The sequence below is a fragment of the Patiria miniata genome, unplaced genomic scaffold (genome assembly GCF_015706575.1).
Source record: "Patiria miniata isolate m_02_andy unplaced genomic scaffold, ASM1570657v1 HiC_scaffold_2, whole genome shotgun sequence".
Taxonomy (NCBI): domain Eukaryota; kingdom Metazoa; phylum Echinodermata; class Asteroidea; order Valvatida; family Asterinidae; genus Patiria; species Patiria miniata.
In genome coordinates, this window is record NW_024037058.1 from 7,979,283 (window position 1) to 7,993,625 (window position 14,343).

At 43.4% G+C, this 14,343-nt stretch overlaps 1 protein-coding gene across 3 annotated transcripts in view; it reads right to left on the bottom strand.

The window, feature by feature from the left end:
• Positions 1-494: 494 nt before the first annotated feature.
• The window catches only part of LOC119726268 (lysine-specific demethylase 2B-like), a 32,476-nt gene continuing 18,627 nt past the window's right edge, over positions 495-14,343 (bottom strand). For all 3 annotated transcript variants that reach the window (XM_038197898.1, XM_038197899.1, XM_038197897.1), the window contains 9 exons: positions 13,421-14,206; positions 12,989-13,084; positions 12,120-12,326; positions 11,721-11,957; positions 11,204-11,257; positions 9,387-9,431; positions 8,486-8,530; positions 4,636-5,611; positions 495-4,299 (listed from right to left, as the gene is read on the bottom strand). In XM_038197898.1, the coding sequence (XP_038053826.1) occupies positions 4,139-4,299; positions 4,636-5,611; positions 8,486-8,530; positions 9,387-9,431; positions 11,204-11,257; positions 11,721-11,957; positions 12,120-12,326; positions 12,989-13,084; positions 13,421-14,206 (2,607 nt within the window). In that variant the 3' untranslated portion in view covers positions 495-4,138. The remainder of the gene's footprint in view (positions 4,300-4,635; positions 5,612-8,485; positions 8,531-9,386; positions 9,432-11,203; positions 11,258-11,720; positions 11,958-12,119; positions 12,327-12,988; positions 13,085-13,420; positions 14,207-14,343) is intronic.

Sequence of the window (14,343 nt, forward strand, 5' to 3'; positions counted from 1 at the left end):
CTTAGGCCAAAAAAAAAAAGTCTCCGGTTTCTGGTATGCGCGCGCGTCGCCGTAGCCATGCGCGTCGGCAAAATGAAAAAGTTTTTTTTTCAATGAAAGATGATGTCTCAAAACCGCCAAACTCACTGGTTCGACTGGAATCCTGCTGCTGCACAATTTTAACGTGTTTTTAGATGGGGTTATGATCGAGAATAAGCTTCATGTGGCCTCTCTGGACTCCTATTATATTTGCACTAAGTCTAGTCGGGCACCATTTGCAATCATCAGCCGACATTTGAGGCAAAAAAATCAGGTTAAAAAAAAAAAAAAGGCCGCGTCGCCGCACCACTTTTTGGGCAAACTCCATACCAGAAACCGGAGACTTATTTTTTTTTGCCTTATCCACTACTTTTTTTTCAACTTGTTCAACTTCAAGGCTACCCTCTGTACTAATTACATCACGTAATGTTAACCGCAGTGCATTGCTGGATTGAGTGGGGGTCGCCACACCGCGATTGCTGAAGAAAACATATAGTATTGTGTATTTTGGGTCTGATTTATTTTCATTTGCGCCACTTAAGCTATTGAAAATGACCCTCAAATGTGTTAAAACAAAGTCTTCATTAATCTAAACTATATTTCAGGTCGATGATTCTTAAAAATAACGAAAAATTTAGGTATGCACAATGCTAGTCACGATGGCCATATATCACACCTCACTACGTGTATACAGCGCGCATGACTAGTGTATGTTGCGTAGTACAGCGGGCAACGACTGACTTGCTGTGGCAGCCGCTGGCAGGGAAACACGCTGCTTCAAGTAAGACAGTACAATCGGTATAACCTCGAAATCAATGATTAAACCAAATAAGTACATCAAAAGGTTAACCTCGGGAAATACATACACAAAAAGGAAACAGATCACGTTCTGTGAATAAAATTGCAGAAATTTTCTCCCCCTATTTTGTTTGGAACCTGGGACGAGTTGACTGGGGACCGAGTTGACCCAGACTGAGTTGGTTTTGAGTCAACTTGGCCAATCCCACAATGCACTGCGGTAAACATTGCGTGATGTAATTAGTACAGAAAGTTATTAAGTTTTAAAAGTCAAATCATTGACAATAAAGAAAATTAACATTGTAAGTTCTTAAAACAATGCAAAAAAGATATCAAGCTTGGCACCCGTATCAACTTCAAAGGCAACTTTTCTACTGCTATAACACATGCTATATAGTGCAAACATCATACAAAGCAGGCCCCTGCATGTCTTAGCGTGCGCGCGGCGTGCAATAGATTAAAAGGGATGGGACGGAAATGCATGGTGAACGGAACCAAAAATGCACGGTTATAATGTAGGCCATGCAATGGTTCGATTAATGAATGCCGCATGACCAACAATCCTCCAATCAAATGACAAGGATTTACTTGGGTGTTATATAAAACAGTACATTTCAAGGATTGCATTAGCCTTAATGGTCAATGCTCTCGTCATTATTCGTCCCGTACGCGGTAATCAATCAGCGGCATATCCTCGCGTGCTATGCAGTGCATGTAAAAATACAGCGCGAACAGCTACCTCATGGGGCCACTATTTTTATGCAAATCAGTTGGAGACGATCGAGAGCCTTGGTTCAATCGTCCATGTGAGGTTTTATGGTTACTGCTCATTATGCTAATAGTCTAAGCTGACCTTAAATGTTGTTTTCTTATTGGTCGATCATTGCGTGAAAACTTGCATAGCAGTGAAACGTGGCACCATACATATGTATGTTGTGTGTCTCTGCACACGGCACCAATGCACAAAAAATGTGGTCACGTCAGCAAAAGGCGTGAGCTGCAAATAATTTGATGACGTCAGGATTTACCAAGGCGTGATTGGACACTCCACATTAGCCCCGCCTACACTTATCTATATTGGCATACGAGAAATCCAGCGCAAAATATGGAAAACATAAGCTTTCGCCGACGACTGAACCAAGGCTCTCGATTGTCTCCAACTAATTTGCATAATAATAGTGGCCGGATGACATGCACTGCATAGCGCCCGAGGATATGCCGCTGATTGATTACCGCGTATGGGACGAATAACGACGAGAGCATTGACCAAGGCTAGGATTGCATTAAAATGGGCCCCACAGGGTATTTTCTAGGCACCCTGCCAAATGCAACAGTATGCAGTGAACTAATACATGCCAGTCTTTGGTACCAAGTACCTACCCTGCCAAATGCAACGGAATGCAGGAGTGCAATGCATCAGATCAGGAGACTGCTGAATGAAACAACTTGCAACAACTTTTTTTACCACTGGAGCATTCTGTTGCATTTAGCAGGGTTTGGGTTAAGAGAGATTTACCATGACTACACAATGTATAAGGTGCGCTCGAGTAGCTCACCCAGGTCAACTTGGGTCAGCCCCGTGCCTCGTAATTAGCTCTGACATCGTTCTTGGGACTCATTGCGACTTTAATAAGAGGCCGCTTATTCCAGCCCGACTTTGGCACTTTTTGCAACTGACGGAAAAGTAGTAAATGACTCAGGCTTGCAGTCTGTGCGCATTTTGTCACGTAAGGATGGCCCACGTTTGAGTTTTCGATTGGCCCGACTCTCATGGCTAACCCATCTGCCTTTAAGCAGAGTCGATCTGGTTGAGCAACTCGAACACACCCAAAAATAAACTGCTTGTATTGATAAAATGGCATGCATGGCTGCATGATTATCATTTTACAAAAGTAGGTCGCAGCATAATATATTAAATCATATAAGTTTGTTACTCAATACAAGTTACATATGGATATATCACAACTGAGCTGAGATACATGTACAGTCTGCTCAAATCAACAATTGAGTTAAAACAGATCCCAATGCTTTAGAGCACGTGGTTTAAGCTAGTCTCACAGGTTTCATATCCATCACGTGAAGATCTGTGATGATATTATATGCACTTTGTGGAAAATGTAATGGCTTTGACAGAGCCAATTTAATAATGGGAGGGACACATTGTGGGTATGTAAAAACCAACAATCGTGGACCTAAGGCAAAAGGGTTAAAGCACAAACAAATGTCAACAATTGACCGAAAGTCCGTAATTGAAATTTGTGTACAAAACCAATTAGAGCTGTGTTCACATGTTGTTTGCCAACATATTTCAAATTTTAATTTTAACCTAATGTCCTTCAAACTGCTCCCCCAAATCTCCGTTTCAAACTGTTAAGGGGGTCCTGTGCACAGCGTCAATACCGGCATCAATTAATATCAAAGCAAGAAATATTTTGTGATCGGGCTCAACCCATGGTGATTGGGCTCATCCCAATTGCCATTTTGAACTTGCAAAAACAAAATTCCTTTCCTCAATACATGACTGAACATAAACATTAACAATGCTGGGTACAGCCTACAAACTGAACACAATGCGTCCTCCAAAGTCAACTAACACTTTTTGCCATATATAGCAGCCTCAATGCTCCAGAATCCTCCAAATCTGCCAAGAGGATGTTGGAGGATAGGTCTCTCTCAAATGATGTCATTTCCTACAGACCAGCTACGCGCATCGCCATTTTGAGCGTCAACTTGCACAACGAGTATCGGCTGCATCGTATTTCGACCACCAAGCGCGCGTGTTTGGAATATTTTCAACACTGTGCAATACGACGTGCTTGATTGCGTAACCACAGTTGCGTAAAATCCACAGTTGCCTGCAGAGATGGCCGTCTTTGAGAGAGACCTATTGAGGGCTAGGGCTTTATTCCTTAGAGTGACATTGCAATAATCAAATGACTATTTAACAAGATATCTACCGAACAAAAGTATAAATGTGGGCAAATACATAATGTGGATGAAATTCAGGTCTAGATGTTAGAAAGAAAAAGGGCTGGTTACCCACATTACGCTTACAGTTACACTCTGTCCGCCCATGTTTTGTTCAACTTCTATCAGAAACCAATAAACCAAAAACCTTTTTATACAACTCTCATCATACACACGGACGTAAGACTGCATATGTATGCTTAGGTTTCACTCGGGAGGTTACACACTGAGTATACAGTGTTTATACGTCGGTGAAGGGCAAAACCTAATTTGAATTACATCACGGCGCAAAATTCCATCTTATGATGATGCTTAGGTTTGCAGACTCCAATACTAGACATATACATCAGTCCTCTCACAGTTCAAGCTGGACCCTATTGTTGACAGCCCAATCCCGCCACTGTGACTTTGCGAGTCTAGGGATGGAACAAGCGACCACTTTCTTTAATTTCCTGCAGCGGGATAAACTGACTAGGCAGTCATCAGAAAGCTTGTGGCATCCAGAGACATTCAGATCTAGACGAAAAAGAGGAATCATAAACAAGAATGTCAGCCAAAAATTCTACTAAATTCATTCCTTCACTTGATCTGTTTAGACATTGCGATACATTTGAACTTGAAGACTGGCTTTTCAATATACAATGTATTTTAAATATTACTTGAGTCGAGTCCTAGTCCTGTACTGAAGTCCTACAACACTTTCACAAAATAGCCAAAGCTACAGTATGTTGATTGGACTTGAAAATTAGAGGCTCCTCAATTTTTTTGGGACTGGATACGAGGCCATGTTTTGGGACAGGACCTTTGCTCTTGACATCAAGGTCTGGTCTCCTGTCTCCACAAGCATCTTACCTGTGAGAGTGTTAACCAGGGGCGAGTCTTCAGCCAGCAAGGTAGCAATCCCCTGACTGGTCATCAACCCACAGAAGCTAAGGTCAAGCCTGGCCAATAGTGGTGTCTGCTCAATCAAGATCTCCATGCTCATATCGGTGATGTCGCTTCCAGCCAATTGCAGCTCCTGTAACTTGCACAGCTTTGTGCGGTCATCAAGAAGCCCTGGATGGTGGTCTCTGATTGGTGAGAGTAGAGTAGTCAGGTGGCCATCCTGGAGACTGACCCATTGGAGGTTTAAGAGGCAGAGCTGGGGACAGGTAGCCGAGCAGAGCGCAATGATAGCCTGTAGGTCCACTCTGGCCAAGTGGAGTTCTTTCAAAGCAGGCAAGCGAGCCATCAACCAGGCTAACTGCATCTTAGTCACTCCCGATCCACTCAAATCCAGGCAGATAGGCTGACGACGAACAATCCCTGCCAAGACATACTTATCAAGCGGCACCTTCGAGACGTTGATGGTGTGCCACAGGGAAGACTCAAAGCACCACCAGTTCCAAGTCTTACAGACACGAAGACAACGACACAAGTCACTCTGACTTAGCAGATGGAAGATCCTAAGCCAGATGTCTCGTTGGAGGGGATGATCGCGACCATCTGTCTGAACAAAGTACTGAGGTGGTCGAGTGGTCGGGAGAGGGCGGACCACGAACTTGGGGAAGACAGTTGGGGTTTTTTTCTTCATATAAATCGTCTCTTGTTTGTCCCTGGGGTCCTCATCAGATGGAGTGTTTTCCTCTCCGTCTGGCATCTCTGATGGGGAGTTTCGGTTGATGGATTCCCTGGTGTCTCGGCTTATCCGTCGCTGCTTCCCACGCATTCTCTGGATCCGTGCCTGCCGGACCTTTTGTTTTGCCAGAAGTTGTTGTCTGGTACCCAGACCCGGTTTGTAGAATCCCATTGTGCCGCCGTACCCGCCGATGCCCCGGCTCATGCCCAGCTGTTGGAGCAAGACATAGTTAATCATTTCAACTCTCAAGTCGGAAACAAACTCAGATATAAATCAAGCAACTGGGAACACACTTCTGCTTCTTTTCTAAAACAACAACAGAAATTTTATTGCTGAAATTTGGATACCTTAATTCACTGAACAAACTTCGTAGAAAACATGGTATCAAAATTGTTAAACTAAGTTGAGCAAAATTATCACAGAAAAAATTACAATTTAACAATGAGTTAAAGACAACATATATGCCAACGTGGCTTTTATCTCATCAAAATCTTTACCCACAAACTGTAGTAACACTATGCACACACAAATAGGCTCTTCATATAAACGAATCCAGGTACGTGTTCACTGTACACTCACAGGGGCCCCTTCAATGAAGAAACCATTGTGCATGCTATTGCTCAAAGCAATGGACCTTCGTAATAGAATTGATAATGTGCCAGGATTGGTTTATATGTACCACTTCAACAAAAGTCAAGCCCAATCACAAGTTCATATTTTGCAGTAGTTGGCTTTGATTGATCAAATGGCTACACAGCTCAAGTTCATAACACCACTTAACTTTAAAGCAGAAAGGTGTGGTAACTGTTAACACTATTAAACTTCAGTGAATCTTTATGGGCTAGAGGCGCAAACATGGGTGCACATGCATGGAGATTTCTGTTGCTTCTCTTTTAAATGTAACTTCTGCTAGAAGTTGAGTTTTGCCTCCAGATGATGCAGTTCTGTTTTTACAGGAATTAACCTTTTGCTGTGCTATCTTACAGGAACAGTTTCACTTTTAACAGTCTGCTTAATTTGAACCGTTTCCAGTTCCCAAATCCTTGCCATTATACGGGCCTCATGTGCACATCTGAGTGGCAATAGAAATGTGTTCCCAGTTGCTTCTGACAATTCATCAACGAATCAAACTTTTTACAATAAATTTCTTACACCTCCTACATCTGTGAGACCTGCTCCTTACTTCATATTCCTGAGGTGTTCAGCTTCAAATTGATAAGCCCTATATGATTTCATAGGTACTGAGAGTCAGAGACCCTATCTTCCCTCTGCACTTGGTGGAAAAAAAAAAAGGAAAACAAAAACACACAAACAAACATCTGAACCTTAGTCTGGGCTTCATGGGAGCAGGTCTCATTTGAAATCATCACCAACTGACATCAGTGCACAACAATGTGATGTACTATTTACAAGTTTAGCTCATACTTTGGCATCTGCCATATTGCTATTAATTTTACCAACGTTAAGTAGTAGCTCTCTGGCATCCAAATGGTAATCCGCATAAAATCTAATACTGGCCAAAATTCAAACTCATCGTTTTCAAAATATTGCAAACCAAACACGGATGCCATTCTACCAATTATACAAACATTCAATCCAACTTTTGTTCTTAGCCTCGACGCAAACGTTGGAAGATGAACTTTACAGTGTGAAAATATATACATGTACACAAATTTGTACATTATGAAGCCCTATGGATGCCGTACGTAAGCACCCCCTCAACGATAAGAAAAGGAGAGTTGGGGGAGACCACTGGGAGCTCGGAGGGACATTTGAACACAGTGCCAACACAAACCCGACGCTCACGTGAAGACACTGGCTATTTACACATTCAAAAAATAAAATTAGTCATGCATTCTTTGCACCAAATGCGCAAGCAGTATGTCCCGTCCACTGGGCTCACAATAGTGGTCAAAAGGGCCCTCGCTTGTTTGCGCACAGAGGACATAGGGCGACATAATTAAAGAAAAGTGTTTATTAGGAAATATTTCACCAACAGAGGGCGCTGTTTGTGTCATTTTAGGATACAAACAGAAGTGAGCACACTTTGCGGACGCATGCCTCACATTTACAGGTAGAGTGGACCATTTGCAGCTATCAAAAAAGTAACCGACCCAAATTATTGTTAAAAGGCTTAATTGGTTTAAACGTAGTAATGATACTACACTCCCTGTGAAATGATTCCGTCTGGCATGCTGTCATTTTGAAGAAAACAATACGAGGTCATTTCCAAAGATGTGTCAATGACACACTCTTGGAAATTTAAATTTAAATTAAAGGTTCAGTGTGTGGCATCATGGAAGTACAATCTGCTGAATTGGGATGTCCCGAATGCTGATTTCAGGATTGTGTCACGAGAGACGCAATTCAAAATACATGTATGACTCGACAACATTTGAACTAAAAAATATGGTCTTCTCAAAATATACAGCACTCTCAGAGCTAAAAGTTCATCAGGTCAGTTGTAAATCACCCGCTTTTAGATTTTAAGCACTTTTTTTTGCTTCAAAAGAAGAACAACATGCATAAATCACAAATGGTCTAATCTACCTTTTACGGACGTGTTCAACAATGCAAAGAAGTATAGTGCAACCGCGATAATGTTTTCATTTGTGGTTTACAGATTGTCTCTTCTCCAAATATTACAGGAAAGTGCCCAATATTTATTTCAGTTCTACTATCATCCTTGAAAAGGAGTGCCATTTCAGAAGTCATGTACATGTTACACAACAGGTACTGCCACTCTTTGAAAGTCACCCTTTCCATGAGTGGCATGAAGAGGGAGCCCTTTACAAAGATATCAACTCTCCGAAGAGTTGGCCATGGAACCAGTTTTGTTCTCTGTATTTTTAGAGAGAGAGTTAAATCCTTGGATCATTCCAATTGGAATTCTGCCCATTAAAATTATCCGATCAAATCACTGCGAAGTAACTTGCTCAAGGACAAAAGCGCCTGGAGCCCAGAGTAGGAAGACAGCCACGATGTCCAAATAGGACACAACCAGTGAAATATCCCACTTGACAAGCGTGTTGCCTAGCGGAGATATTTGTTAGGTGAGGGTCGGTTTTGGAGCCTCGGCCTTACCCGACTGCTTGACTTGACCTCTGCGCGATGCAATGGCGGTCGACCCTAGGAAATAATATGAAAACGCAACTTGAGTTACAGCAATTAAAAAATCACAATTTAAAATGGGCAATTACACACCACAACCGATCTCATCTTTCACAAATCTTGTGTGCCAATTCTTTTGCTTTCTTTTATTCCTCAATATTTAGTAAGTGTTACCATCACAAGTGCATTACCACTGAATCAGAAGTCAATCAGTAAAGTCTTGACTTGTTAGGACTTGTAATTGTAAGGACTTGTGATTGACTTGCAATTCACTTGTAAGGATTTATAATTGACTACTGAGGACTTGTGATTGACTTGTAGGCAATTCCGTTATTTCCGTAAACTCCAACGTATCTCCAACCACATGATGTACATGTACAAGGACGTTTTGGCGATGGTACCTTAATTTGGTCTGTAATTGTTTCTAGATTCAAGATTCATTTATTGTCATGCTTAAAACTTACATGAAAATTGATTTATCAGGGTACATTAATTAAAAATAGGTATAAAATACAATACATTGAAAATGATACAAAATTATGACCAAGCAAAAAACATATCACTTTACACAATTAGAAACTTTATATACAACACAATCATAAAAAAAACTTGGGGAGCAGTAGGGTAGAATTCAGGCCAATGGGGGTGATTGGGGAAGGGGGAAGGAAATGAGGGAATAGGACGAGACAGGATGCAAACAGGTCAGGGCATAGGCATTAGATGTCACATTATTAGTGGTGTATCACATTCACAGTACATCCAAATTTAATAAATTGCCCTTTTGAGGACTTGATGGCCTTCAACACTGCTAACAAAGTGATAATAGAACAGCCTTTCATTGATATTTTCTTCACATTTAGTTATCAGTTCTTACCCTTTTTGGTCTGTCCAGTGGTTTGTCTTCTGCACTACACTCCTCCTGCGTACAGAACAAGAAATTTTTGAGATTTTAGGCATTATATTTTGATTCAGCTTGAAAACTAGAACGGCGAAGCCGCCATGGCTCGCTGTCCAAGGCAGGAAGGGAGGCTAAAGGTAGGGTTGGGGATGGGCATGATGGAAGGGGATCAGGATTCTTGTTGATGTGCCTAGGTGTAGGGGTCAGTTTTTAAATGTCAACATAAAAAGTCAACAGATTACCTAATAAATACATGTGTATATAGGTTAGCCGTCACTGTATTATGGGGGAGTTTTCCATTGTTAGGGTAATTAGGACCCAGTTGTGGATTTTTGCAGCCCCAACAGTGTCTTCTGCTCCCCATACTTGTATTACCATGGGAAAACTCTTGTGTAGTCGCCACAAATGCAGAACAAGAATGGGTATACATGTACATGTAGACACAGCACCATCACCACCTCCCCCAAACCTTACCCCATCCCAAAACCTTACCCCATCCCCAACCCGCCCCTCCCCCACCCAACCCCCTACCCACACCCATTCCATCCTCCCCTAATCATCCCCACCCTATCACCTACACATCCAAACCCCACCCAAACTCCAATCCCTATCTCCTTCCCCCTCCCGACCCATACCCTTCCCTACCCCAACCCCCTACACCCACCTACCCTATCTTCCCCTATCTGTCCTTACCCACCCCTACATATCCCCACCCTAACCCTTACTCGAATTCCAATATCCCGCCCACCCCATTCCCCCACCCATACATCCCCACCTGACCCCATGCAACCCTACTCTGATCCCTATATACTGCCCCCTCCCCTTATCCAACCCCTACAACAACCCATCCCTACACATCCCCAACCCAACCCCTACTCCGATCATATATCCCGACCCCTGCCCAACCCCCTCCTAACCCAACCCCTACATCCATGCCCATCCTCTCCCTACCTGTCTCCCCTTACCTGTCTCTCCCTACAAATCCCCACCCCACCAAAACCCAGTATGCCACCCCACCCCTACAAATCCCCACCCCACCAAAACCCAGTATTCCAACCCCTCTCCCCCCCCCCCCCCCCCATCCTATAGCTCCCCTACTCATCCTACTCACACAAACCCTAACTCCAACCCTATACCCCACCCCGACCCCAATCCACCATCCCCTACCCCATCCCTACTCCAACCCCATAAACTAAAAGATCAAACCAGAAGCTCATGCACATCCCCAAAATGCATAGTGTACATGTACATGTAATACCGGTATACACACATGTACATGTTATACCAGTATACATGTACATGTAACAATTAAAAACTTTAACATTTCCTTGAATTAAAGTTCCTCAATAAAATCATAAAATTTACTGCAATGATATGAACCTAACTGAAGTTATAGGCCTAGAGATGATACCTGACAACTGTATTTAATTTTTTTCCCCAAGTTAACTAAAACCAAAAACTTCAACATTTTTATCTAAACGCGGACGGCCGGACGGACGGACGGACGGACGGACGGACGCACGCACGGACGGACGGACGGACGGGCGCCCGGACAGACGGACGGAAATTGGTATTACATAGGCTCGCATCTGCTTCGCAGCTCGCCAAAAATGTTCCCTTCAAATTGGGCAGGGTATGGTAAAAATACCCCCAAACAGGCGAAACAATTGCTTCACCCCAACGTTTCTCTAATTTTGGGGTTTATCATTGGACTAAGTGCAATTGGGCTACCAAAATTTTTGAAGTTTTTATTTACTTATGATTGAATTATTTTTGTTTAGTTATTAATTTACCTTTTTCCTCTTGGTTGGCTTTTCATTCTGGTTGGACTCTTCACAATCTTCACCCTGTCAAAAGAAACAAAAAAATGATAGTTTGTAACAAGCCAAACCTTCCCCAATTCTACGCTATTCAGGTCATTTTATCCTAAATTGTCATGATTAACCCTCCTATTGTTTGATCAGTCACAGACAGTCAAAAATTCAATCCTGTTCCCCTGCCATGCCTTTCACACAGGCTAGTCACCAACAGTCAGATCATATTTCAACAAGCACCATCACTATTCAAATTCCATCGACAAAAGCAGTCAAAGCATTAGCTAAATCAGGTTTCATAACAATCACAGCCAGTCAATCCTGCTATATGAAGGCAGGGAGCACTCAACTGTTAAAAACAGTAACTTGATTTATTTTGACTGCTGGGCTGGCCTCGTTGAAATTGCCAGCCAGAGAGGGAGGGTTAATCTTGGGCCAGAGACGAAGACAAAACCAGGGTTTCGTAAACCAGTGTTTGGACTACATGTCTACCCACCTGTGTCTCTTTCTTAGCCACACATTTGGGACACTGCCAGCTGTTGGCCAGATCCTCATTGATCACTCCCTCGTACTCTGGTGCCAACTCTTTAGCCTGACACTCGGGATGCACGATCTCAAAGCACTGGTGGCACTCCATCAGGGAGCTGACCTCAGAGTCACCTTTGACTCCTGATGACCCGGGCCGGTCCTCCCGGGTGCAGATGGCACATACGGCATTGTGGGGCAGCATGGGCTGTAACGACACACAGTAATATAAAATATATGAAACTGTTGCTCAGCAAATTTATATGTCAAGCAATAAGCAGCTTAGGACCAGTCGTAAGCAATGTAAATCGCATGAAATTTTGGCAGGTAAAAACTTCCAGTGGAACGGCAAGGAGCTACGAACACTCACATATAGGCATTGTCTAGCCACGCAGGACTGCTTCATCCGTCCAGGACCGCCGTATTTCTTCATGTCCTTACAGAAGTGGCAATCCCTACAGTCGTCGCTCAGGCAGTTCTCACATTTCCGGCAGCGCGTCCGTCGCCGTCGGATACCGTTGCTCAGGCGCTTGCTGACTGGACGCATGGCTAGGGACAGTTTGTGTCTTGGGGTTTTCTGCAATGGCAAAAAAGACGTAGTAGCACACATTCATTAACCCTTTACTCCGAGTGCAGTTTTTTTGACAGTGAGACAGACACGTCAATTCCATCTACTGGTCAGTGAAGACCCCAAGGGTGAATCGGGGGATGGCATAATGCACTGACCCTTAACTCTGACTGATTCTCCAAAATGCACCAGGAGGCTTTAGAGAACATTGCAGGATTGAGGAAGGCACAGTAAAATGTTAAGTCTGTCACAAGCCAATATTGCCCGTCAGACCAGCATTTATCTCTTTTTTGGGCATGAAACAACTGAGAATATTTATATTCCCCTCTGGATGGGATGTCTGTCCATGGCAGGTTACTCCCCAGCTAATGCTGGTATCTATTTACAGTCTTGGGTGGAGAGTCAGTAGAGTAGCCGGATTCGAACCCCTGACACTCTGATCACGAGTCACAAACCATAACCACTAGATCACATTTCTCCTTACTGAGGAAGGTAGAGGCCTATTACTTTACAAGGGGCTTGATGCTTCTTGAAAATGCAAACAGAACAAGGCTTTCCTAGTTGAGTTGAACCAGAAAGTCACAGTTGAGGACATGATCTATACTCAGTGACTCAGACAGTGAGTGGACAAACTGTGCTTGATTCAGGGAACAGCCGTGAATAAGACTTACATGTATTTTGGGGTCTGTAGACTTTAAACATTTCAGGACGGGTATTCCCGTGACAGCCATCACCTGGGAATCTTCCAGATGCTCAGCCAGCATATCCTGGAACCAAAGATAAGGTGATAACAGTCAATAATCCTCTGGAGGGTGGGATGCAAGTCAAGGAAACGGCTGGGAGTAAAATTTGGCACAAAACCTGCTTGGATAAAAAGGAATAAGCACTGTCAATTTGGATCTACGTACACAAACAGGTGCAATCTTTGACAGAGTAAATCCTTTGTTGATTTGCCAAGTACAGTTAATGGTTTGAAACTGTCCAAAATCGACTGCAAATTTACTATCTTTAAGTGGGATAGAATTAAGTTCCATTAACGTTTGCTTGTCTGTCATATATTTCTGGTGAAAGACGTTTCCTGAATCTGTGCAAAAGGAATTTACCTTTGCATGCTGTAGCAAACCGTCTGGGTCTGTGATGAGCTCGGGGACACTCCGCTTACCCAGGGGTAGATTCTCCAGCTGGTGATGGAGGACTCTCAAACCGATCAACTCGTGTCGACACAAGTTGACATGGGATCGCCTCTGTATCTCAGTTGATGTGCCTTCCTCCTGGTTGGGTTCTACTTTGAACTCTTCCTGCTCCTGCTTAACCACTGGCTTCAACGAGTGTTCCGATCCGTCTGCATCACTCTGGTTTTCGTCCAGGGGCTCAGATTTAATTTTCACACTGTGCATGTCAGAGGTGTCATTCCTGGGAGGGCTCTTTGAGGGACTTGAAGCATGGTGATCCCCGTTGGGTAGCATCCCATCGCTGCCACCAATTTGGTCATCTGCCGATATCTCAGTTCTGTCAAACTTCTCCAAGTCCATCTCCTCTGTTTTGTCTGTGTCTGCTGGGGAGGCAACATCTCCTATGTCTCCGGTCAGCGATGCAGTCTCATCCTTGACTACCGCCTCCGAGTACGCATCATCATCACTCTGCTCTTTCTTGATATGGAATTTCTTCTCTACCTCCATCTCCTCTCCAGCATCCTCAGTCTTCACTTCCCTCTCCACGTCCAATGAATCGTTTGTGCCCTCGTCAGAGTTCTCTGGAGCTGGAGGACCCACCGATGGTTCTGCCTTGGGCTTTGCGAGATAGGATTTGCCGGTCAGGGTGTGGACGTAACGCTCTAGGGCATACCAATTCATCTCCCAGAAGAAAGGGTAGCGGAACTTAAAGGGCACCTGAATTTAAGAAAAAACAAAGATGTCTGCTACTGAAGGCCAACATATTCTCTAATTGATTCTCCAATTATTGGAAATGGAACGCTTAACCAATACCCTGCAAGATGTAACAAGGTGCAACAGGTGTAACAGTCTGT